Source organism: Mesoplodon densirostris, chromosome 19 (genome assembly GCF_025265405.1).
Source record: "Mesoplodon densirostris isolate mMesDen1 chromosome 19, mMesDen1 primary haplotype, whole genome shotgun sequence".
Taxonomy (NCBI): Eukaryota; Metazoa; Chordata; class Mammalia; order Artiodactyla; family Ziphiidae; genus Mesoplodon; species Mesoplodon densirostris.
The window spans coordinates 66320730-66344411 of record NC_082679.1 but is presented as its reverse complement, the minus strand read 5'-3'; the positions used below and the strand labels follow the sequence as shown (position 1 = coordinate 66344411).

General features: G+C 58.6%; 2 protein-coding genes across 7 annotated transcripts; one reads left to right on the top strand and one right to left on the bottom strand.

Moving 5' to 3' along the window:
- The first annotated feature begins 3420 nt into the window (after positions 1 to 3420).
- Positions 3421 to 6509, top strand: LOC132480338 (5-hydroxyisourate hydrolase-like). The gene is made up of 4 exons (XM_060084479.1): positions 3421 to 3701; positions 4153 to 4292; positions 5543 to 5678; positions 6134 to 6509. Exons 1-4 carry the CDS (start codon positions 3450 to 3452, stop codon positions 6221 to 6223), a joined length of 618 nt encoding a protein of 205 aa, XP_059940462.1. The 5' UTR covers positions 3421 to 3449; the 3' UTR covers positions 6224 to 6509.
- Positions 5243 to 21862, bottom strand: GAS8 (growth arrest specific 8). Of its 6 annotated transcripts, none has more exons than XM_060084465.1 (11): positions 21782 to 21862; positions 19681 to 19767; positions 17494 to 17691; positions 16448 to 16654; positions 14848 to 14902; positions 14022 to 14227; positions 13364 to 13531; positions 12948 to 13124; positions 10727 to 10936; positions 9104 to 9169; positions 5243 to 6784 (listed from the first exon to the last, which is right to left on the bottom strand). In XM_060084465.1, the coding sequence occupies exons 1-11, from the start codon at positions 21782 to 21784 to the stop codon at positions 6635 to 6637; spliced, it is 1527 nt and encodes a 508-aa protein (XP_059940448.1). In that variant the 5' UTR covers positions 21785 to 21862; the 3' UTR covers positions 5243 to 6634. The 6 variants fall into 6 exon arrangements, with proteins under 6 accessions (XP_059940448.1, XP_059940451.1, XP_059940449.1 ...); XM_060084468.1 differs by having other exon boundaries at positions 13038 to 13124; XM_060084466.1 differs by lacking the exon at positions 5243 to 6784 and adding an exon at positions 7537 to 7716.
- Between the last annotated feature and the right edge of the window lie 1820 nt (positions 21863 to 23682).

The following is a 23682-nucleotide window of genomic DNA, read 5'->3' as shown; positions in this document are numbered from 1 at the left end:
GCACCTCTGGTCCCCGCGCTGACCACCACGTGCCTGTGTGCCGGCAACCCCCAAGGTGAAGGCTTGCGACCGCAGCCGCATCACAGGCACCAGCAGCACCACCCCTCCCATCCTCGGCCCGACCTCGAAGTCCAGCTGAGGCCAGCGGATGTCTCATGAACTATGTTCTACGGTGGCCCATGTGTCACTGCCGAGCAGCAGTGTCATGATGCAGGCCAGGGGTCCTCAGTCTGGCGGAACATTAGAACCCCCTGGGATGCACTGACCCACAAATGCTCCCTGTCCCAGGGCGAGGGCAGCCAATCCTGGACCAGGCAGTGACCCGAACGGGCACACAGGTGCAGAAAGCAGAGTCCACAACACAGACAAGGTGCTGTTGTCCCGGGGCAGGAAAGGGGCCTCACCTCTGGCCAGAGCTCTCTGATGCCCCGGCTTAAGACTAAGGAGACTTCGGGCACAGGTGGTGTGGTGGGGACAGACGCGGACTGCTCCGGAGACGTGCACCGCAGGACACATGGGTGAGTGAGGGCCAGAGGGAGCTAGCTTCCCGTAAAGAAACAGAGTGCAGACAGGCTTGGGCGGAGGAGAGCCCGATGCGGGCTGGGAAGCCAGGGCCTGGAAACCGTCTCTCTCTCTCTCCCGCGCTCTCTTCTTTCATCTCTGCCTTCTTCATCTACTTAACTCCCGCTCTGCAGCCTGACGTCTCTGCCCTTGCGTATCTGCACACTCACTGTCCCTCTGTGCGTATCTGCACACTCCTTCTGTCCATTCATTCAAGGGATATTGATGTAGCACCTACCTCTGGCCAGGTCCTATCCAGGCATGGGAACAGCCTTGACAAAACAGACAATAACCCAGGTCCTTGGGGAGCTGAAATGCTACCGGGGGCCAAATGCGCCCCTCCTGTGACCCCCACCCCTGGCTTCGCTTTCCTCAGCCTGCCGGCAGGCCACCTAACCTCCAGCGCCTGTCACCCTCTGGCACCGCCCATCGCGTGGCCTTCTCAGCTCATAGCACCATGTGAAATGGCCTTCCCCTTGTCACCTGTCACCTCAGTGTACCTGGCGATGTTCAATATTTCCTCAGTGCAGGAAGGTCCCAGCTGCCCTCATGTCCCTTCCGTTGAGTTCTGACCACAAATTCCCGCCACAGCGGCCTGGAAGGACTCCCGGGGTGGGGCGTGGAGTAGGGGCAGGGGCTCGGGCACGCTTGGTGTCATAGCGCAGCTGCAGTGCCTCAGGGGGGCCCCAGAGGCTGGTCCCACGTGGGCCTCTCCAGGGACTCAGGGTAGGGCGGGGACCTCCCAGCGCCAGCACGGACCCAGACGGCAGCCCGACCAGCTGCCTTCTCACTGGGACAGGAGGATGGGCGACCCTCGTGGCTGCTCAGCATCTCAGCCCCCCGGGAAGAACAGTCAGTTCCAAGGCACTGAGCACCCTGTGTGTAGTTATACGTTTTACCTGCATGACCTCAACTCCCTGAAGCAGAAACGCTTTGGGCTACCCACCTGGGAAAATCAACGCGAGTGGTTTAAAATCACTGCACATAACACAATCCAGACGCGAAAGGCCCCACCCACCTGCCAGGCAGCCCAGCGGTAACACCGGGGATGCAGCTTCTCTCCTCCTCAGCGCGTGTCTTCCTTAGGGCCTGTGTCTGTCCTCCTGGTTCCGGGGAGGGGGCGGGGCGGGAGGGGTGGAACGCTGCAACTCCAGCGTCACACTCACCTGGTCAGAAAGGAGTGGGGAGGAGGGAAGAGCTCAAGGCCTGTGTCTGGTTTCTTTTTACAAGAGGCCCAGCAGGTAGACGCGCACTTTGCTCCCCGGAGTGTGGTGTGTGGCCGCTTCTGGCTGGAGTGTGTAAGGCAGCAGGGTCACAGCTCGGGGGTCACGCGGCGAGCACAGCATGGCTGGCACTGGGCGTATTAGGCTGGACCCCCATGCCTACTCTTCATCAACCCACTGCCCTCCCAGAGGCACAGGGAAGGCTCCAGGTGAAGCCTGCAGGCTGGGGAGGGGGCCCTACCGAGGCCCCATACTCTCCCAGAACTAGGTTTTCTCTCGGGGCAGAGAAGGACGGAGGGGGTGAAGGCGCACCCTCCGAAGAGGTTTGATTGCTGTTGTTGTCGGCTTGCTTACGACATTTGAGACTTCAACTGTACAAAGAAAGGTTACAGAATGAAAATAATTAACGCTTGTCGACACTGCTTGTCCCAGAGGTGGACCTGGCATCATCCGTCTTCTGTGTACCACACTAGAAAATATTCCAGTACATGGCCCCTCTGTGCCTCAGCTTCCTCCTCTGTAAAAAGGGGATTCTAATAGCTGCACCCTGAGCTTGTGATGGTGATAAGTGAGCTTGCCCTTGTAACGGGCTGAAAGCTACTGTGGATTTAAAACCACGAAGCTATACACGCCTCCCGCCCCGAGACCATCCACTTTACACACAAATGGGCCTCACTCTTTTCACTGGGCTGCACAGTTGCTGTGTGTGGCAGAGTTCATGTATTTAACTGTCCCCCGTGGGGACAGTCTGGTTGTTTCTGGTCCCGTCCCCATGGGCGTTTACCAAAACAGCTGTGTGTCTCTTTGGGGCCACGTCCTAAAACCGTGAGCCCTGCCAAACGTCATATGCATTTAAATCTCAGACAGACATTTCCTGATTGCCTGCAAAGCACTGTAACCAACACCCAAGTGTCGCTAGAAAGGTCCCCTTCCCCACCTCAGAGAGGTCTGATCCTTAACATATAAACTGGCCGCACTCACTATCCAAATAATTAGAAGAGCCTCTTTAGCGACAAGAAAAATGACTCCACATCCAGAGCAATCCAACCCGTCAGGCAACGTCACCCAGATTTTAAACACAGAATGCGCTTATCTTTATTTATACATTAGATACAGTCTGTTCCGTGTGTACATCACAGACTACTGCGAAACAATGATGGACTCGTGTCCGTCAGCTCAGCCTTGTCTCGTTTCCTCATTTCTGAATAACCCAGACCCTACCCTGTCAGTGTGCAGGGCCCCTGCTCCTTGGGGGTCGAGGGCCAGAGGGGGTAGGGGGAGGGGCGGGCAGTGCGACCACACGGGCCATCGGTCCCGCCTGAGGCACCACCACGTGGCCTGTCGGGGCTTCCATCAAATCCCGACCTTCCCAGGGAAGAAAACAAGCTACACCGGTTCAGGGACTCCCAGGGGTCGTCAGGCTCGCCCTGCGCCGCCCAGCGGCCGAAGTGGACCTTGGCTGGACATACCCGCCCCGCCATAGCCCCACCCCCTCCCCGCGGCCCTCCCTGTCCGGTCCCGCCCAGCACTCCACCCCAACGTCCCCCAGCCCCGCCCCTCGGGCCCCCGCCCGCCCCCCAAGGCCGCTCCACTTCCGGGCGGGAGGAGTCTCCACGGCCCCGCAGGTCTGTGCTCCGTGATCGCCCACCCCTCCCGCCCCCCACCATGAAGCCCCCTGGGCCCCTCCAGGTGGGCACCGAGGTGAAGCCGCTGCGAACCAGACCAGCCTCACGCCTCCCTGTGGCTCCGCCCCGAGTTTGGTCAGACACGTGGCCCCGGGGCCTGGGAGGGGCCCGGGGAGGTTCTGGGGGTGGCGGTGTGGTGTCGCCACCTCGCCAGCCCCCAGGCCGGCCTGGCATGAGCTCCGGGGCCGCCCTGCGGCTGCGGACACTCCGGCGACACCTGGGCTGCCCGGAGGTAGGGGGACAGGCCCGGACTCGGAGCCCCTGAACTCTCCTCACCTGGGGCTAAGGGGACAGAGCTGGGTGCCGGGAGAAGAACCCCGTGTGGCCACCCACAGCCGGCACTGACTGAGGGGGAGGCCCCTGGGTGTGGAGACCCCTTCAGTGCTGGGGGGAGGGGGCTGCTGGGGGAGGAGGGGGACAGGTCAGCGACCTGCATGGCAGTGAGTCACTGCAGCCTGCTTGGGCTGCTCGGCAACTCCACCACCCAGGGCCCAGGGGCAGTTTGGGACTTTGTCCCCCGGGGCTGTTTACACCAACTCCGCTGCCTCATACCGGCAACTCCACCACCCAGGGCCCAGGGGCAGTTTGGGACTTTGTCCCCCGGGGCTGTTTACACCAACTCCGCTGCCTCATACCGGCGGGTGTGGACACAAGGCAGCTTCCCTGCCCCTCTCGTGGCCCAGGGCAGAGGCATGGAGCCCGGCAGCAGCCCGCTGACCACACACGTACTGGACACTGCCTCAGGGCTTCCGGCCGAGGGCCTCTGCCTCCGTCTGTCCAGGCTCGAGGACCATGGCCAGCAGTGGACCGAGCTGAGGAAAAGGTAGGAGGGCGGTCTGGGGCAGGATTCGAGTCCAGACCACCTCCCCACCCCACACCAGGGCAAGGGGTGCACACCTGGAGGGCAGGGACCAGGGCTCACCACAGCCGGACGGTCCCCTGCAGACTACCAGGGCCGCTCTTTCAACAGGCTGTGTAGGCCTGGCCAGGGCCACAGAACGTGCTGGGACAGCTCCCAGCCCAAGTGCCCGCTGCAGGGGGAAGAGGGGTCTGTCTCTTCCTGCAGGCTGGGCCGGCCGAGGCCTGAGGTGGGACCTGAAAGGCCTGGCTGTCACTGCCGGACGGGTGGCCTGTGCAGGGCAGCAGGCGAGCACTGGACGTTCTCTACGTTCTCACTACACTCTGTGCAGACACCACAGGCACCCCTTTCCTAGACTGGGGGGCGAGGGGGGACGGCTGGGACAGCAGGTGGTGTCCGCTGCCTGGCAGCGCTACCCCTGCCCCAGGCCCAGGCTCTGCTGGGGGACGCCCAGCCCAGACCGACAGGTGTCATGGGTCAGCCTGTGAGCAGTTTCCCCCGACCCTCCCACTGATGTGGGCTGGTAGGCTGGACCCCAAAGGTTCCAGGCCCGAGGGTATGGAGCCCTTCAGAAAAGCAGGGGGTCCAGGTCCCGTCTGAGCTTGGAGGAACACACAGAGTCCAGGGCGGGGGGCCGTACAGACCCACTCCCAACCACACCCCCTAAACTGCGCTGGTAAATGCCACCCTTTCTGATCACAGCACAGACGCCTGCAAGCACGGCTGCAGGTGACGGGGGCGCCTAGCGAGCAGAGGCCCTCAGAGCCTCCACTGGTGAAGCCGCAAACAGGCCACCACACGGACGGCAATTTGGGTACAGTTACTGAACCAGAAAGCCACGTGCAGTATATTAAACAAAAAGTACACGTTATAAAACAGTGTGACTAGTACAACCCGGTTTTAAAGTTTGTAAATGAGCATATTTATGCATAGAGAAAATCTGAAAAGTATACATGCCAGATATAAAGCGATTATTGCTCACGGGGTAGATGGTGGGAATTTTCTGCCTTCTGCTTCTCGGTGATTTCTTAAACAGTGCGCAGTGTCCCTGGGCTGCCCCAGAGCCCCAGGTCCTGGAGGCTGTCCTGCTCCACAGCCGCCCAGGCCCGCTCACCCGAGTCCCAGTCAGGCTGCAGGGACATCGGAGGTCGGTGGGCACGCAGCCCCGGGGGCCCCTCAGCCCCCTCTGCAGTGCCCCCACTTCCTCTCCCCAGCTACACGGACCCTGACGGCCGCTGCCCTGGGCTCCTGCTGCCAGGCCAGATGAAGGCGGGCACCTACAAGCTGGCCTTCGACACTGAGGGCTACTGGCAGAAGCGGGGCCAGGAGAGCTTCTACCCGTACGTGGAGGTGAGGGCCAGACGGGTGGGGGCCCACGACTCACTGTGACCCGCAGGCTGGCCCTGCGCCTCCACCACGTCGCGCCTGCTTTGGGCTCCCAGAAGAAAGGGGTGCCGGACTTGACCACGTCACACCTGTCCCTGCCCTGCTCCGGGGTCAGGCTGACTCAGCCCCTGCAGACAGAGGCTCACCCGAGCCCCGTCCAGCTCACTGTGCCCCTTCAGTTGCCCTGTTCGGGCGGGACCCCTTGGGAACCTGCAGACCCAGGGCCCCTCAGATCGAGTGCTTTCTCTGGGGAGGACCCAGCCACACCCACCGCCCCCCCAGCTGGCCCTGGGGCTCCTGCCCCCCAACTGCAGCCCCAGGCCAGCCGTCTGGGCTGCTGAGTCCACGGCAGCACTGGGGCCAGGCTGAGTGCACTCCATGCTGGCCCCTGGCTCTCCTGGTGTCCCCTCTGCCCGCAGGTCGTTTTCACCATCACAAACGAGACCCACAAGTTGCACGTGCCGCTGCTGCTGAGCCCGTGGTCTTATACCACGTACCGAGGGAGCTAGCGGCTGACCGGCAGCCGGCCTGCGAGCCCGGACCCGTCACCACGGCAGGCTGAGCCGCCCCCGACCAGCAGGGCAGGCTTGTTGCTCGCGGGCACCAGGGTCACACTTCCCGGGGACGTTCTGGCCCCGATTTCCCAGTGGCAGCTGTCACTCGGGCTTCAATAAAGCTGCTGGCATCTGTGAGGCGGCTGGAGCTGCCCAGCCCCAGGTGGGATGGGGGCGGGCGTGCGCACAGAGCTGGTGGGCTCGGGCAAGGGGCCGGACGGCACCGTGGGCCCTGGGGGCCTCTCCACACAGCCACGCAACAGGACATGCAGCACTTGGGAAAACCTTCATTTGCTGACGACGCACGTCTTCAGAACAAATACCTGCTGTCCTCGGCGCTTGAGGGGGGTGTCGTCCGGGCAGGGGCTACGTTGGGGTGCTCACGAGTCCTGCGGGGCCCTGGCCCAGCGTCTGCCCGATCACGGCCGTCTCCAGGGGCTTGAAGCCCACGTTGTCCAGGGGGACCCCAAAGGCCAGGAGCTTCGCCTCATAGGTACGCAGCAAGTCATTGTGGGCCTGTGGGGACACAGAGGCCTCACGGGAGGGGTAGCCGGGGCTGACCCTCGCTCAGGCACACCCAGCCCCGTGGAGAGCTAGCCTTTACCAGGTGCTCACTACACCAGACCCAGACCCTCACACGCTTATTTAAATTTGAGAATCTAATTGGCTTTACTCATGGCAGCATCCCATCTAGTAAGCGGAAGGGTGCTCCGAGGAGCTGTATAAAATGGAGGCTTTTATGGGCACAGGAGGGTGGGACAAGGAGGTTAAAAGGGTGGGTACCTTCCTTTAGGGGAGGCAGGGGGTCTTAGGCAGATCACCTCCCACTGCTGATGGGTTTAAATTTCCACTCTAGGGAGAGGCTAAAACTTCAATTAGATTAGGTATTAAGTCTTGGTAGCGTTGACATAAGTGACTCCGTTTAGGGCCTGTTGTTTCTTTTTAACAGTCCCCCCTTTTGACCAAACTCTTAGCCTGAGAGATATGATCAAAATTTTAAGGCATTAGCGCCGCTCACAGCTACCACCTGTATTATCTCAGCTTTTGCTGATTCTGTTTGGGTTTTTGTTTTTGTTTTCCTGAATCTCTGGGATTCACAGGTCAAGACTTCGGGTTCACATTTTTTAAGTCCGTCATTCCCCACGTCTTTTTCAATATTCCAGTCTTAAGGAGATCATTTGCTTGGTGGTTAGTGGCTGCGAACATGCATTTAAAGCTTTTGGGAAAACATAATGCACCAGGGGTACGATTATGATTATTATAAGCAGGACAAACCCCAGTGTTTGGAGTCCTCAAGACCAAACCAATCAAAGGCCCCATGGAAGGGGCCACCCTTTTAAGCCAAGTGACTTGCCCAGGGATCTTATGTAGCTGAGTTTCCACCTCCCCAGAAGAGTGGTCCAGATGAGCAGGTGGTGATGGCCACGCACAGACACCTCCCGGCTCAGCTAGAAGACAACCAGAGGCTTTCCTTCTGTTGAGAACAACTCTGGCCCGAGTCTGAGGACTTTTATTGGGCACTACCCAACCACTTCATGTGTGGGACCTCGGGTAACCCACAGTGGAAGATGCCCCCACCGTCCCCGTTTCACGGCTGGGGAGACTGAAGAGGGCGCGCACTCAGAGCAGGACTGTGGTTTGAGTTCCTGGTTCCCTGCAAGCATTTCTCACTCAGACTCAGCATCCCTGCCTTCTCAGGGATGACCCTCCCTGCCTTGTCTACTGGCATCTATTCCCTTCCCCCATCCCAGAAATGCCGAGATCTGGGCAACAGCGCTGGCAGGGCCAACGCAGACAGGGTTTCCGTTCCCCCATCCTTTAAAAGCAGATGTTTTTAAAAGGGCGCATTTCACCAGACGGTTGTAAGCGTTTGAAAAGCTGACGCGTGTTAAATGCTTAGAGCCTGGCCTGACGCAGAGCAAAAACTCAAAGGGGCTCCTTGCCCTCAGCATCGCCAAAACAAGGTGCTGGGAGCTGAGAGTAAAGGGTGAGCCAGGGCCGGGCTCCAGGACGACTTGGGGGCTGAGCCCTGGCCCTCACCCTTCTCTGGGGTTCAGCCCTCCCCACAATCAGATGTGGGTTATGGAAATTCCCCCAAGAATGCATGTAAGTATCAGGGGTTCCCAGAGCACCTGGGGAGGGCCCTGTGGGCAGGGAAGGCCCCGGGCGTTTGGTCACCACGGAGCCTGACGGGCACTGCCTTCATCCTGGCGCTCCACAGCCCAGGGCTCACATCTGAGTCACGCTCGCGGGGTGCTCGCTCTCAGGAAGCGCGTCTGCAGGCAGCAGTGTGTCTGCGTCCCCACAGGCCAAGCACTGACAAGAGCCGCAGGCTCAGCCACAGAGCTGGGGACGCTGGGTACAGGGCACAGACGGCACCAGGGTCAGGGCACTGCACTCCCCAGCTGCAGGAGGCCTCTGTGTGTGGCTTTTGCCAGGCTCATAAAGGCCTTGGAAGACGTGCTTGGAAGACATGGAGGTTACTCTGAGGGCGCAGAGAGCCCCCGGCCCCAAACCGCCCCAGAGGCCAGGCTAGCGCCGTGGCGCCAGAGCAAGGGCCGGACAGGGACACAGGGACAGCCTGCTGGACAGGACGTCACACATACACTGGCCAGGCCCCATCAGGGACACCAGGACAGCGTCGGAGCCATGCGGATGTACTCCAGGCCACGTGCAGGTCAAGTGACCCTGGGCAGGCGCAGACGGCTTCAGACTGTGTCAACACCCAAAGGTAAAGATCAGGTGGGGTCCTGGGTGAGGAAGGGGCCTGGGGGAGGGGTGTGGAGCCCCGGGCACCTGGCAGAACATGGGGGAGGGGTGGGGGTCTCCTCGCACCTTGCAGACCCGGGCCAGCTCATACTGCAGGTCTTTGATGGTGCTGTTCTTCGATTCCAGAAGGTCCTGAGGAAACAAAGTTGTCAGGACGTCCACCGGGGAGTGGCTGGTGTGGAAAGGTCTCCAAGGGAGACAGATCTGCATCTCCATAAGGAAACTGCCCAGATGGGGCAGCCTGGCCTGCTTCTGGGGCCACCCCGGCTGCCAACACCATCCCAGGGAAAACCCCCTTGATCCCCCACCTGCCCTGGCCCCCAGGCGCAGCCATGGTGACTGCCATGGACGGGCCGAGTTTTTATCCCCTCACCCTGGTCGCTGGCAGCACTGGGTCGCTGGCCCAGCTGCAAGACCGGCTGTCCTTCCCAAGAGGAGAGCAGGAAAGCCCTCCTCCCCTCTGTGATTCACACACAAAAGGAACAACAACAGAGATGAGCCCCAGACTCAGGACCATGGTGATGCCGGCCCAGACGAGGCCCCACCACGAGGCTGCACTACCCCAGCCCCGAGAGCCGAGCCTGGGTAACTTGGGTCCTCCAGGCACTGCCCCCCACTGAGCCAGGGCCATCGCTCCCCTGTGAGCAAACACCTGGTCTCAGCCAGAACCGTGGGCACGACATCACCTCGGACCCCAGCCCCCTCCTCCACTGGTGACGAGTCATCCTCTGTCAGCCCTGCCCACCCTCTCCTGCCCTCCTGTTGCCATCTGAGGCCTGGAACCCAGAAGATCTGCTTCTGTGTGAATGAAGAGCGGGGACAGACAGGGCCCTCCAGCGTGGAAGGACCTTCCGTGGAGTCGTGGAGGCCAGCTGTGGTCTGTGTCCGTCTCCTAGACCCCCAAGGAAACCATACCTGGGGCCACCTCAGGCCTGGTGGCTACAGATCACCCAACTGGCCAGGATCCCAGAGCCAGGCCACGCTTCACTAGCAGCACCAAAGACCCCTCGTCCGTCCTCACCTGTTTTCTTCTGTGGCACGTCCCACCCAGGTCAGGGAGCAGAGGGACAAGGCCAGTTCCAGGTAAGGGCTTCTGCCTGCTGACCCAGCGGCAGTGGTAACTGCCGTCCTAAGTCCTCAGCTCTCCCTGCTGGCTTGTGGGCACCGAGGCCTCGTCTGTCTTTTTACTGCTGTGCCCCATGCCCGGGACAGTCCCAGCCCAGAGGAGAGCCACACACAACCGCAGACACACGAGTGAACAGACGCTCCAGCCTCTGCTCAGATGTGACTCCCTCTGGGAAGCCTTCCCAGCAGCCATCACAAAGGCCACCCACGGCCCTGCATTCCCCCTGCCACGGCCTCAACCAGCACATCTCAGTGTCCCAGGCAGACGGCGGCCGTGGCCTTGGCTGAGAGGCTAAGCTGGAGTGGGCAGTGGACTCGGGCTCGAAGGTGCCGGGAGGCTAAGGAGGGACTGGGGAAGACCTCAGAGACACCAGGGCAGAGCCCGGGAACCTGGGGAGCCCGATGGCACACACAGGCCTGGGCACTCGGGCCAGGAAACCACAACAGCCCCTCCCCAAGGTGAACTGAGACTCCACTGAGGGACGGAGGCTGGAGCACAAGACAGGAGCCCCGACCCGAGCCCAGGCCACCAGAAGCCCCTCCCCGGGCGCCCCCGGGACCGACCTCTAGCTTGCGGGACACGAGGGTCAGGGCCGCAGGGTCCAGGTTGGAGGCCGCCAGCACCTCGTTGAACTGCACCTCCTTCTTCTCCACCACAGCGGCCAGTGCCTGTACCTTGCGCTCCAAGACGACGTTCTTGAGGCCCACCTTCTGCTGCACCTCCAGGATGGCTGCGGTGAACTTCTGGTACAGCCCATCCCGCTCCTGCTGCACCTGCGGGATGGGCCCAGGTTTCTCACTGGCAAGAAGCCCCTCCCAGCTCTGCCCCAGGGCCACGGCACAGCGCCTTCACCAGCGCCCGGCCACGGGCAGGTGGGTCTGCATCGTCTACACTGCCTGGGCCCCACTCTGTGACCGAACTAGAGGTGTGCGGCTGTCCACACCATGGGCGGCAGGAGGAAACACCTCTGGGAAGGAGTCTCAGGAAGCCACGGGGACCCTAGTACGAGCTGCACAGACCCCCAGAGGGGCTGGGGCCAGCCCTGCCCTGGGTCTGGGCAGCAGGCTCGGGACATGATCATCCCCATGAGGTCCAGGGCCTCAGACTCAGCAGTGTTGGGGTGGGGGCCCTTTGGAGGTCCACTCCCTCTGCCAGCCCCAGACCCTGGAACACAGGTCTAGAGCGAGCACTGGAGCCACCGGCCTGTCCACCAAGGACAGTGTCCTTTTCATCTCCTTTAACTTTTAACTGTGCACCATTAAACAATCAAGACTGAGTAAAAAGGAAAAAGTAAACACTCCTCAACCCCACTTCCCAGAGGCCACCATCTGAGCATTTGCTGGGACTCCTTCCAGAATGTTCTGCACTGCCGTAAAAACACACATCACTGCTAGGAAGAGGAGAGGGCTGTGCTGAAACCCTGTAGCACCGTGTCTTTCTAACTACAGGATCGTATTCTCAAGATGTGCTTCAATCCAGTCCCTGTCCCTCTGCTCTTTAAAACGTGACGAGTCTTGGGCTTCCCTGGTGGCGCAGTGGTTGAGAGTCCGCCTGCTGATGCAGGGGACACGGGTTCGTGCCCCGGTCCGGGAAGATCCCACATGCTGCGGACAGGCTGGGCCCGTGAGCCATGGCCGCTGAGCCTGTGCGTCCGGAGCCTGTGCTCCGCAACAAGAGAGGCCACGATAGTGAGAGGCCCCCGCTTGCCACAGCTAGAGAAAGCCCTCGCGCAGAAACAAAGACCCAACACAGCCATAAATAAATAAATAAAGTTCATTCTGCAAGTATTTAAAAAAAAAAAAAAAAAAAAGTGACAAGTCTGGTTTCCTAGGGGCGCTGCCTGCCTCCCCTGCCGCAGACGACATGCAGACGCAAGAGGTGGTAGAGTCCCCTCCCCACTCACGTCACCTTGCAGTGAGGAGCCGCGTCTCCCTGGTTGCCTGCGGACCCTCCCCTCAGCTGCCCTCAGCCTCTGGGACCCTCGGAGGCTCCTTGAGGGCGACTCTAGCTCTGACCGCTTACGGGATGGCCTTTCCACTGTCACAGTCTGCGGCCGTAGCTGTGCTGACGGCTCACACAGAGGGGGCGGCTCTGCCCTCGACCAGGCCCGGGGCCAGACCCCGGGACCTGCAGGCAGGGAGGCCCATCTCTGCAGAAAAGCACGTGCAGTGAGACACCTGCCACCCAATCACATCAGTGAAGACCTGGTGCCGGCGGAAGTGGCCCCTAGGGCACTGTGGGTGGGGTCACAACTCTGTGAACATCCCTCCCTGCAGACTATCTGCACCCTGAACGTGAACCTTCTCGCCCAGCAGTTCCCCTGCTAGGAATCGACTTCCCTGAAAGGGATACACAGTTGCACAAGGATAACTTAAAAGGATGCTTGTAACAGCAAAGGACTGAAACAGAGATTTCAAGTGTGACCCGATCGGAGAGACGGCACACAGGCTGAGACGAGAGCACGGGCGCTCCAGACGCCCTCACTTCTGGGAAGCAGTGTCCCTACGCCGGGACACACAAGAGTCTGGGAGGAGAGTCAGGGAGCTCTGACCACTTGTGAGGACCAGCGCACGGCCCCAAGGCCCTCATGTTTGTACCCACAGGCTTCCTTACAATGCACACACGAAGGTTTGGGACTTAGAAACACACACACAGATGAAAAAAGCCCTTCCTTCAAGGGGCCAGGCCACCTCCACGCTTCAGAGGAGAGCCCCAGGGGACAGCCGTGGGCACCACCCACTCCCCACCAGGGACCGCCCTCTGAGACCCGGGCCGGCCGCCCACCGAGAGCCGCGCGGCACGAGGAGGGCCACGGGACCTCCAGCGGCCGGAGCTGGGCGCGCAGCCCAGAACCCAGGCATCCCGGGAGCTCGCCTGCATGAAGCGCTGCTCCAGAACCTCGTGCTCCCACTGCAGGCTCTTCAGCTCCTCCTCAGCGACTTTCAGACGGGCTTTCGTGCGCTGGAGAGAAAATGGGGGTGGGGGAGAAAGCCCTCCCGACTCAGGCACCCACACGATGCAGCTCCCAGACCTGAGGGGCTGAGCCACCCATCTCCCAGAACAGGTGCCAGCCTCACGTGCCCCAGGGCCACCAGGCCCAGGAAGGAGGGGCTCCACTCTGGTCCTCAGGAAACGCCTCCCTGCCCTTCCACACCCAGGAGGAGGTGCCAGGGAAGGCCAGGAATCAGGCAGAAACCCACCAGCAGGATCTGCTTGTCCCTCTCGTAGCCCCGGAGCTGCTTCTGCATCTCGCTCATCTCGTCCCGAGCCTTCTGCAGGGGGTCTGCCAGGCGCCTGTTCTGCGTGGACACCTCCATCATCTCCTTCTCCAGGTGCTTCTCCTTCTTCCGCGCGTCCTCCACCTGCTCCTGTGGGCACGAGGGGCGGGGGATCGGCAGGCAGGACCAGGGGCTGCGGCCTGCAGGACGAGGGCCGCGAGCCCCGCTGCCCGCAGACAATGGTCCTGCCGGCACGGTGAGGACCTACATCTGTTTTATGTGTAAACACACAGTATTTTTTCACAGTTTTAACTTATTCTGAATTTTCTAGTACTTCAGCCTCTGTGCAAGTTGAGAGATTACACTTTGCTCATGACCCCCAGAGGACATCCTCCACGGCTGCCAGCACTTGGGTGACGATGACGCCCCTGTGGTTCCACCTGACCTTTGACATATCCCAGTGCACACAGGTGTTATCACTTCCCTGCCACGTGAGGGTCAGGGCAACAGCCGGACCGCAGCCACGGCTGTAGCGGGCAACACAACTTGTGAGCTTCGATCAGGGGCAGCTGAAGGGCGGGGTCAAACGTTTCTACAAGCAGGGGGGTCGGCCCGAGGGGGCTGGGCACCCCGGCCGCACCTTGAGGGAGTTGATGAGAGCCAGGTTGTTGAAGGTGATTCCGTTGTAATAGTTCCTGATGTCCGTGAAGGCCTCCTCGTGGCGCTGCACAAGCACGCTGATCTGGCCGTTCTTCCTCTCCTCCACCTCGTGGATCTCTGTCTTCCTGCGCAGGTCAAGCTCTTCCCTCAGCATCCTGACCTTCTTATCGTACTTGGCCTCGATTTCTGAAAGGCAGCAGCACACAGAGCAGCTGAGCCGAATGCTGGCCCCGTGGCTACGAGAAGGGATGGCAGCTGTGCCCAGGGCCGAGAACGCCCACCAGGACGAAGGCCTCACCAACAAGCTCTGCGGACGGCAGGGCGGGGCGGGGAGTTTCCCCTGCTCTGCGGCACCGGCACGCACGCCAGCCTGCCCTCCTTGCCCGTCGCAGGCATTGCTAATCGATCCCTGCCTCAGGGATCCCAATAGCCGAGCGTCACCCAGTCCCAGTGGGCTCTAACCACGGCCAGCCAGCCGGACTACGGCTCTATTAGTAAACCAAACAGACTCCCGAGGTTGGAGCCTCCGCAGGCCAGGAGACCTGGGCGCTGCCCACGAGGCTGGATGACTACCGCCGGCTTCTAGGTGCCGCTTCGTGCCTGAGGGTGTGGGCGGTCCTCACAGCCTCCCACCTCTCATGGAATAGGGTGTTCTGGGATCCTGAATAGTCCACCAGACTCGCTTTGCACGTCCGAGCTGTTTTAACTGGTTTATGTGCCCGGTTAGCAAGCGCTGTTGGACAGTCCCTTCCTGACGGGAGGGGCTCTGGGGCCGTCGTCGTACACGGAGCGCGGGAGACGCTGACCTCGCAGCTGCCGCTCAAAGTCCTGGCGTATCTTGGTGATCTCCTCGGCGTGTTTCTGCAGAGGGGGAAGTGGCCAGTCACTGGAGGTCAGAGGGGACGGGACAGACGCCGGCCCCTCAGCCCGGCCCCTCGCCTCACTGGCAAGGAAAGCCCGGCTCAGTAAACCTGTGCTGCTTCCGCTGGGCCCCTCACCTCGGAGCTCATGGACCCAACCCGGAATAACAAGGTTTGGTAAATTCCACATTTGATAACGGACGTCCCTCAGCGCAGGTCACCTCGGAGCTGCAGAGAATGCTGACAGACATCCCGGCCCCTGGCCGTGCCCAGACCTTCCCACCCTACCCAGAGGCTGGACAGCAGGGGCCAGACCCACACAGAGCTGCCGGCTCCCCGCTGTCGGCTAACCTGCTTTGGCTTAGAAAACTGTTACAAATTATTTTAATAGACAGTTAGAAATTCTGAATAAAAAGTTTAAACTAGACTCCAGAGCAGTGTTTTCACTCAGAGCGGCACTCTGACCGTGTACCTACTCCACGCCCAAGGCCTCGCGTAAGCAGAGAGGCCGCACCGCTGTACTTGTTGGAAGGCAGCCCACTCTGTGCTTCTGTCAGAAAGACCAGACCGCCCTCAAGCGTCCAAGACTTCAGCACCCTCAAGCTTCACGGCAAAGTCTGCAGTGTTACTGATTTATTTCCAGATTCAGTTGAGGCTGGGCTGCCTCCAGACATACACAGAGGCAAGTGCACTGACAAAGTCTTTCAACCCACAGCCAGGAACAACCTTTGAAAACCAAAGTTGGACACATCCTCCCTTTGCCCACGCCCTCCAGAGGTCCCCGACGCAGTCCTGTCCTCCAGACCCCTCATTCCTCACTCCTGGGGGCCGTGGCACTGGTCCATCCCCAGCCCTTCTCAAGGCCTGGTCTCCCCCAGCCCTGCCTTCCCCCCGCCCTTGCCCAGGAATCACCTTCTCAATGAATTCCCAGAACGCGTAGAAAAATGCAACCACCCTCGTTCCCAGGACCTTCCTGTAGCACTAATGCCCGCAGACCTGCGACACAGGTTTGACAGTTTATTTTGTCTTCTGTCTCAGGGGCAGCCTCTCCATTCTAGACCATCAGCCATGCGTGGGCAGGCATTTTGTCAGCCCCATCCTCTGTGTCCCCAGAGATCAGAACCAGGCCCGGCGCTTAAGAAGGAATTCCAACCTCCAACTGGAACCCCGCCGCCTCCCTCAGAAAGGACCAAAGAGTCTCAAAGGTCAGCGAGGCACTTGAGAGCACAGCTCACAGGACAAACTGCTGTGGCTGCCAAAGGGCTGGAGGGCTGCTCACTTCAGGGGCTGCACGCACGTCTCTGGGGTCAGGGGTCAGCAGTATGCGGAGAGGGACTCTGAGCTGGCTTTCCCTCTTGGGAGGCCAACCTGTTGCTCAAGCCTGAGACAGAATTCTGTGCCTGGACCCCAAACAGGGCTTGTTTGGCTGCATGCTGCTGCTGCTGTTGTTTAATACTTAGTTGCCAAAATGCAGGAGTTAACATACAGAAATATGAATTCCCAGTTGGAGTGCATCCCGAGGTGCTCATGGTACGCCGGCACCTACCAGCCTCAGGTTCTTCACCGCCAGCTCACCGGCCAGCTCCTGTTCCTTCAGCTCCACCTGCAGCGCCCGCGTGTTCCTGCACAGGGCACTCTCCTGCGCGCGGCGCTCCTCCTGTGCCAGCTTCATGACCACGGTGCCCTCCGCCTTCATCTCCATCAAGCTGTTCTGATGTTCATACAGCAAGTGCTTCACCTTCTGCTTATAGACCTGTGGGCGGGGGGGAGTACCGCTGCTCACCTGCTCTGCCCGCTCACCTGCATGCACATGCCCACCTGCACACACCTCACCTGCACAGGCTCACCTGCACGCACATGCTCACCTACACACACATGCCCACCTGCACACACCTCACCTGCACAGGCTCACCTGCACGCACATGCTCACCTGCACACACATGCCCACCTGCACACACCTCACCTGTACACACCTGCCCACCTGCACACACATGCCCACCTGCACAGGCTCACCTTCACACACCTGCCCACCTACATACACGTGCCCACCTGCACACAGAGGCTCACCTGCACACACATGCCCACCTGCACAGGCTCACCTGCACACATCTGCCCACCTGCATACATGTGCCCACCTGCGCACAGAGGCTCACCTGCACACACATGCCCACCTGCACACACCTCACCTGCACAGGCTCACCTGCACGCACATGCTCACCTGCACACACATGCCCACCTGCACACACCTCACCTGCACAGGCTCACCTGTACACACCTGCCCACCTGCACACACATGCCCACTGCACACACCTGCTCACCTGCGCAGGCTCACCTGTACACACCTGCCCACCTGCACACACATGCCCACCTGCACACACCTGCTCACCTATATACACATGCCACCTGCACACAGAGGCTCACCTACACACACATGCCCACCTGCACACACACAAAAAATACCCTCAGGTTCCCCACCTCAAGGACACAAAGGGCTGTGATTCCCAGAAGCAAGGCGAGACAATGCCCCTGGCCCCCGGTCCGGCTCCTCTGCCCACGTGGCAGCTCCTGTGGGGACAGGCCGGCCCCACTCACCTTGATCTCCACCTGGTGCCTCTCCGCGGCCTCCTCCATCTCCCGGTCTTTGTTCCTCAACTCAGCCTTCTTCTCCTCCAGCTGCCTCCACGTGATCTCCCAGAAAGTGTGGATCTTGTCGCGCTCCAGCTGGAAGAAGTTGCGCTCGGCCCGCTCGCGGTCCAGCTCCTCCCGGATGCGGCCAATGTGTTCCTCCACCTGGCGGGCAGAACAGGGCCCGTGAGGCAGCCCGGCAGGGCGTGGGGCGGGGCGGGCCACCTGCCGCCAGGGGAGGGTGGACGGAGAAAGGCCAGGAAGGAAGAGGGAGGAGCTGCTCTCACCTCAGAGTAAGTCAAAGCTAAAAGTGAGAAGTTAAAGCAGGGGGCTGGGAAGGCTCGGGGACAGGGAACGTGCAGCAAACAGCAGAAATCTCTTGTATTTGGCCAAGAGTCATAAAATAATTATATGCTTTTATTCCTTCCTGGGGATTTACACTAAAGAAATTTCTCAAAAGAACACAGGAGCTTTCCGCTTAAAGATATTAGCTACACCATTATTACAACAGCAAAAGAATTAAAAAGGAAATGATCTAAGATGCTTTTCAGTAGGAGGATGGTTGGGAACTCCCTGGTGGTCCCATGATGAGGACTCCGCGCTCTCATGGGTTCAGTCCCCGGTCGGGGAACTAAGATCCCACTAGCCACACAGCGTGGCCAATAAATAAATAAATAAATAGGAGAATGGTTGAGAAATTAAGAGTATATCAGCTAGAGGGTTGGATGGCCCAACAACACAAAAACATGAGAGTGATGTAAATATGTTCACAAAACAATGCAAAATGTAAAAAAACTTTCACCTTTAAAGATATACATTAAGCAAAAAATATACAAAACCAGTAGACCCGAAACAGTCAAGATGGTCTGGTCCAGAGCCAAATGCAAATCTGCAAATAGGTTAAAGGAAAAAAAAAAAAAAAACAGGGCCGGCGGGGCGGGGCGGGGCGGGGTGGGGCTGGGCTCCCCAGGAGGGAGGTCTACAGTGGGGTCTACTGTGTCAGTCAGACAAAGGATCTAAGCCAGACTTCTCCCGACTCTGACTGGTTCACGCTGGACGGTCCATCACTCGATATCTAGATTTCTTATAAATATCTAGATTTCAAGCTTCTCTTCAAAACTCAGCAAACAGACAGCTCTGGAGCCCAGGGCCCACAGGTTAATATGCAGCGAACTGGCCGCAGCTGCCCTGAGTCTCTCACTCCTGCCTGGGCCCTGGAAGCTTCCCAGGTGTCCACGCCTGGAACACCGGACAGCAAGGCTCTGCTCTGCAAGACTGGCCACTGGCATGTCACAGTTCTGTCCCCCCCCGGACAGGAGGAAATGGGGAGCCAAGAAACAGCCTGACGGCTGGGGCAGCGCGGTGGGTAAGCCATTCACGCGGCAGCCTGGGGACCTTTCCAAAGTGCAACCCCACCCACCACGCTCTGCGGACACTGCCGACGGGCTCCCTGCCTGTGACACAAAGCCTCTCCACTGCTGTTCAAGGGCCTCGGCCCAGCTCTCCAGCTTCAGGTCTTATGCCTGTTTCAGTCACCTTTCATTTCCTTATCTTAAAACCGCCAAAAGTAAGTAAGGGTCATTAAGGCTCACAGGAGTGCGTGTCAGACGCTCCCAGACCACACTTGCTCCCACAGTTTGCACACGTTACAGGTCTCAGGAGCCTTGTAATTGAAATTGTAATTATATAACCATGTCCTTTAGCCCTTAAGTTCATCAAAATGAACAAGTGGCCAAAAATAATTCACAGTGTTTAATGGTAAATGAAACAAATGAGAATGCTTTAGGTGTATGTACTATGATAACAGCTCTGTAAACATCTGGTGCCTACAAAAGACAATAAAAGAAAACGCAGAAAACTTAAAACAGCTTTTATATCAGAAAGACATTTCCTTCCCAACTCCTACTACCCTATAAAGAAGTTCACCCATGTGCCTGTACCGTGTTGTTTTACAACACGTGCTGTGCTTGGGCGTGCAGGCGTGGGAGGGGCGTATCCTCGTGTGGGCAGGGCAGCAGGAGCCAGGCTGAGGGGAGGTGCACGCGGAAGCGGGGGCAGCGGTCTGAAAGAGGCTCCTAGGAGAAGCCCGGAGTAGCAAACCCATCCCACACCCCCGACCCAGCACTGGTCCGTGGCTCAGGCCAGCCCACTCACCTGTTCCTTGCTCATGTCCTCCGGAGCGAGACCATCAACAATCGGGGTACCTTTGGCTTTCCCTTTCTTCCCTTTCTTTTTGGGTGCCTTTGGTTGAAGAATAGATGGTTGGGTTAGAGTTCACCTTCTGGCTGGCTGATTCCCTCCTGGGGCCGCTTGGGAGAGGAATTCCTGTTCTGGAATGTCCATCTAACTGCCCGCTGTTTCCTGCTTCCACCCAGACCACATCACTCTGCCCTAAGGTTCCCCACCGTTAACCACAGACACATTCTGTTGATACCTTTGGAGCAGCAAGGAGAAATCTGCCTCTCAGAAGAAAATATTGTTTTCCCTCAGAAAGGAAGGGAGGGAAACTTGTTCCTTAGTATATGGCAGAGACCTCCTTGGTGTGGATGCAAAATCTACTCGGCCTCAAAAAGGAAGATGCCCCAGTACCACACTGTCAAATGTTACCCCACTGGCTATAAAGCTTGGCAAGCACCATAAAGAAACCTGCAATCAGCTGTTCAGTGAGTGTAGGAAAAAGTGCCTCACAGCAACAATCAAAGCTGGCAAGGGCTTCCCTGGTGGCGCAGTGGTTGAGAGTCCGCCTGCCGATGCAGGGGACACGGGTTCGTGCCCCGGTCTGGGAAGATCCCACATGCTGTGGAGCAGCTGGGCCCGTGAGCCATGGCTGCTGAGCCTGTGCGTCCAGAGCCTGTGCTCCACAACGGGAGAGGCCACAGCGGTGAGAGGCCCGCGTACCGCAAAAAAAAAAAAAAAAAAAAAAAAGCTGGCAAGATGAGGGTTCCTTCCTTCAAAACACAAAACCTCCGAGAAGCCTGGTGGAGGGAGCCGGAGCAGACTGGGGTGCTCACTTTGGGCTCTGTCAATGGGGCGAGGCCGCTTTTAACCACTTCAGCAAGGTGCCAGACGAGACCTTCCACCCTCACTCCCTTCCAAGGGCCGCTCGGCAGATGGCGAATTTCCTTATCCTTCTGCCTTTACTTCTCCCAAGTTTCTGTGGCCCATGCTTGTGTGTACGCGCATCTACGTGACTCTAACATTTTTACTACAAAAAAAGTTTTTGTGGAAATCTTACAAAACATAAAGAATAAAAGGAAAATCGCCCTATACTCCCACAAGCTAGTAGAAGTAGATGTATTTTGGTGGTCGTCTTCCCAGCTGACTTTCAAAAGACCCATCCACGGAAATCTTCACTCCTAATACAATGCCCTTTTTCCAATCCCTCTACTCCAATAAGTTCACCCCATCAGAAGAGCCTGAAGGTTTGTCACCACCCAGCATCAGGGACAGTCAGCCAGCGGCCGCCGCCTGGTGGAGCCCCGGGGGCTCCCGCACACAGAGGCAGCCTCCCTGCCTCCCACAGCTGATGGCCACACCTGCCTGGAAACTGAGTTACCGACAACACCTACATCATGGCGGGGGTGGGGTGGCGCAGCTGTGAGCCCTACCACAGAGAGGGGCTGTGATGGAGAGCCCCAGAGGCAGCAAGCTCCCACCTTGCTCTGCTCAGTACCGGCCTCACTCCTCGCGGGCTCTCCAAGGAAACAGCAGTTCCTCTACCCTGAAGCTCTGCCCCGAAGGACTCCACGGGCACTGGACCCGCTGTCAGGACCCTCCGGTGTAGAGGGTCCTCTCACCACCCTGGTATGCCCCGGGCTCTCGACCCCAGAGACTGGAGGACCTGTGTGTCCCAGGCCCCTGCCAGGTGAGACCCTAGGTCCCAAGGGTCTCATCAATGAGCCTTCCATTCCAGGTAGGAAAGACCCTCGACCCAAGTTCTCTGTTCTGGACGCCGTGCACACCGGGCCCTGGGTCTGGGGGGCGCGGGAGGCGGGTGCTCTCTGACCACCCACCCCTGTGAGCACAGGATCCTGGAGAGCCCAGGTCTCTCAGCTCCAGGTGCGTGCGGGGTCCGGGTTCCAGGGTCCGCAGCACCCTGGGCCCTCCCCGTGAGGACTACACGAGAGCGCCAAGCCCTCAGTTCCGGGACCCCAGAGCTCCAGGCCTCCCGTCCCGGTGTCTCCCTGCGCGCAGGGCCGGCCCCCGAGCCCCAGGCACCCGGCGCGGACCCGACCAGGCCCCCACCCCTCCTCACCATGGCTCCGGAGTCCCGCCGGCCGCGACCCACAGACCAACGCGCCAGCCCAGCCCAGGCTGCGCGGTCTCCAGGCAACCGCTGCTAGGTTCCGCGCGAAGTCTCGAGGACCCTCGCGAGAGTCCGCCCGAGGGGTCAGGGCCTGGAAACGGCGGGAGCGCGTCCCTGGCAACGAGCTGGGCTGAGTCACTGGGTTTGGGCCGCAGCTGGGCGTCACCCCTGGGCCCACCCCCGCCCATCTTTGAAGATTCCTCCCACCTGAGTCTGGAAGGTAGCTGGGTTTCCACAAACCCTCAGAAGAAACAAAAGTAGGGAAGAGAACATGTTCCAGCTGGGTCCAAAGTTTTGAAATCAGCATGTCTCCCCTTCGGGAAAACTGGTCTGTCTGAAGAGGCCTTGTCCTTGTAATGAGGGAAAAACTAGAAACCTTTGCCAGAGGTTTCCAGACACGCACTGCAGAAAAAAAAAGTCATCAGGTTCTTTTCCTAAGCTCTTGCTCTGAGAACTGCTAACCACTTTAAGATTTCCAAAGCGAATTTCCTATCCCTCCTACCACCCAATTACCTCCATGCAAAGTGCTGTCTTTACACACCATTTGTTGTCTTTTTCCTACACTCTCAACTTTAGCACCTTCTTAAATAGTGGTTTTGCAAGAGATCATGTTTTTCCATCAGTTTTGGGATGGAGAAGAATCTTCTCTCCCTGGAGAGCTTCCTTGGGAGCAGGGTGTGAATGATGAAACAAGGCTCAGGTGGGAGACAAAGGTGCCTCCGTGGCTGGGCTTGCTTAGGCTCAGGCACTCACACAGGGGCATGCATGTGAGAGCCACAGCGACGAGCCTGGAGGCTTCCTGTTTGCCCACCCAAGACCTGATCGTTCCTGGAAAGGAACGGCCCTTTGGAGGGACTGTACTGCAGAGCCGTGATTTATTTATAGCAGCCCTGAGGCCTTTGTGAAGTCTGGTGGTGTCACTGTGCCTGGGCAGACAAGAGCCTGAGCCTCTGTGTCAGAAACCTCTGGCCTGATAGGGGTCTTCTCCCCTAAGGTGGGGTCCTCCCAGAGGGGTTTTGGCAGGTGAAACAGTGCAGCTGGGTAGCATACTGGAGTAATGATAATTATTTAACACTTACTTTGCAGACCCAATATGCTAGGTGCCTCATGCTGACTGGCTTTTTGCTTTAGAAGTCTGGCTGGGAGTCCTGAATTAAATAAATGCATTAACAATAATTCCTTTCAACAAAAAGAGCACAAATAGGAGGGTTACCTCGGGATAATGCGCCAGGGTATTCATCTGCCACAAATCAACAGCACAGCGTGGTTTACCAGTGCGCACTGCAGAGATGCATAGTTCAGGAGGCCTTGCTGCCAGCTCTCCGGGCTCCCAGGAAGACCCACAGTGACCTGTGCTTTTCATATTTGAGTTCAGATTTTTAGAAAAGAGCCTTTTCTTCACATGGGTGGCTGGAGATACTTTTATTCAGCATCAAGCTGCGCATCTTGGAAATCCAGATAAATGGCATCTGAGTTTCCTGTAAAATCAAAGACCAAATGTTAATACATACAAACTCACTGACCTATGTCTAATACCTGGCTCTTCCTAACACCCACGTACCTGGTCATCCAGGTAAACTGCCTCAGACCACAGCAGCAACTCGATGGAGGCCTGGATGTTAGGATAACACAGTGCTTAAGAAGACTAGACTCTCTTTTACAGATAAGCAGTGAAGTATTTACAAATGAAATGACACAATATATATAGGATTTGCTTCAAAACAACCCAGCAATGGAGGAGGCATTGAAAGTAAAGAAACATCAGGATCAGCCCTGAGTTGGTAATCGCTGAATCTGGATGATGGTTCATGTAGGTTAACTGTGCTATTCCCTCTACTTTTGTTTGAAAA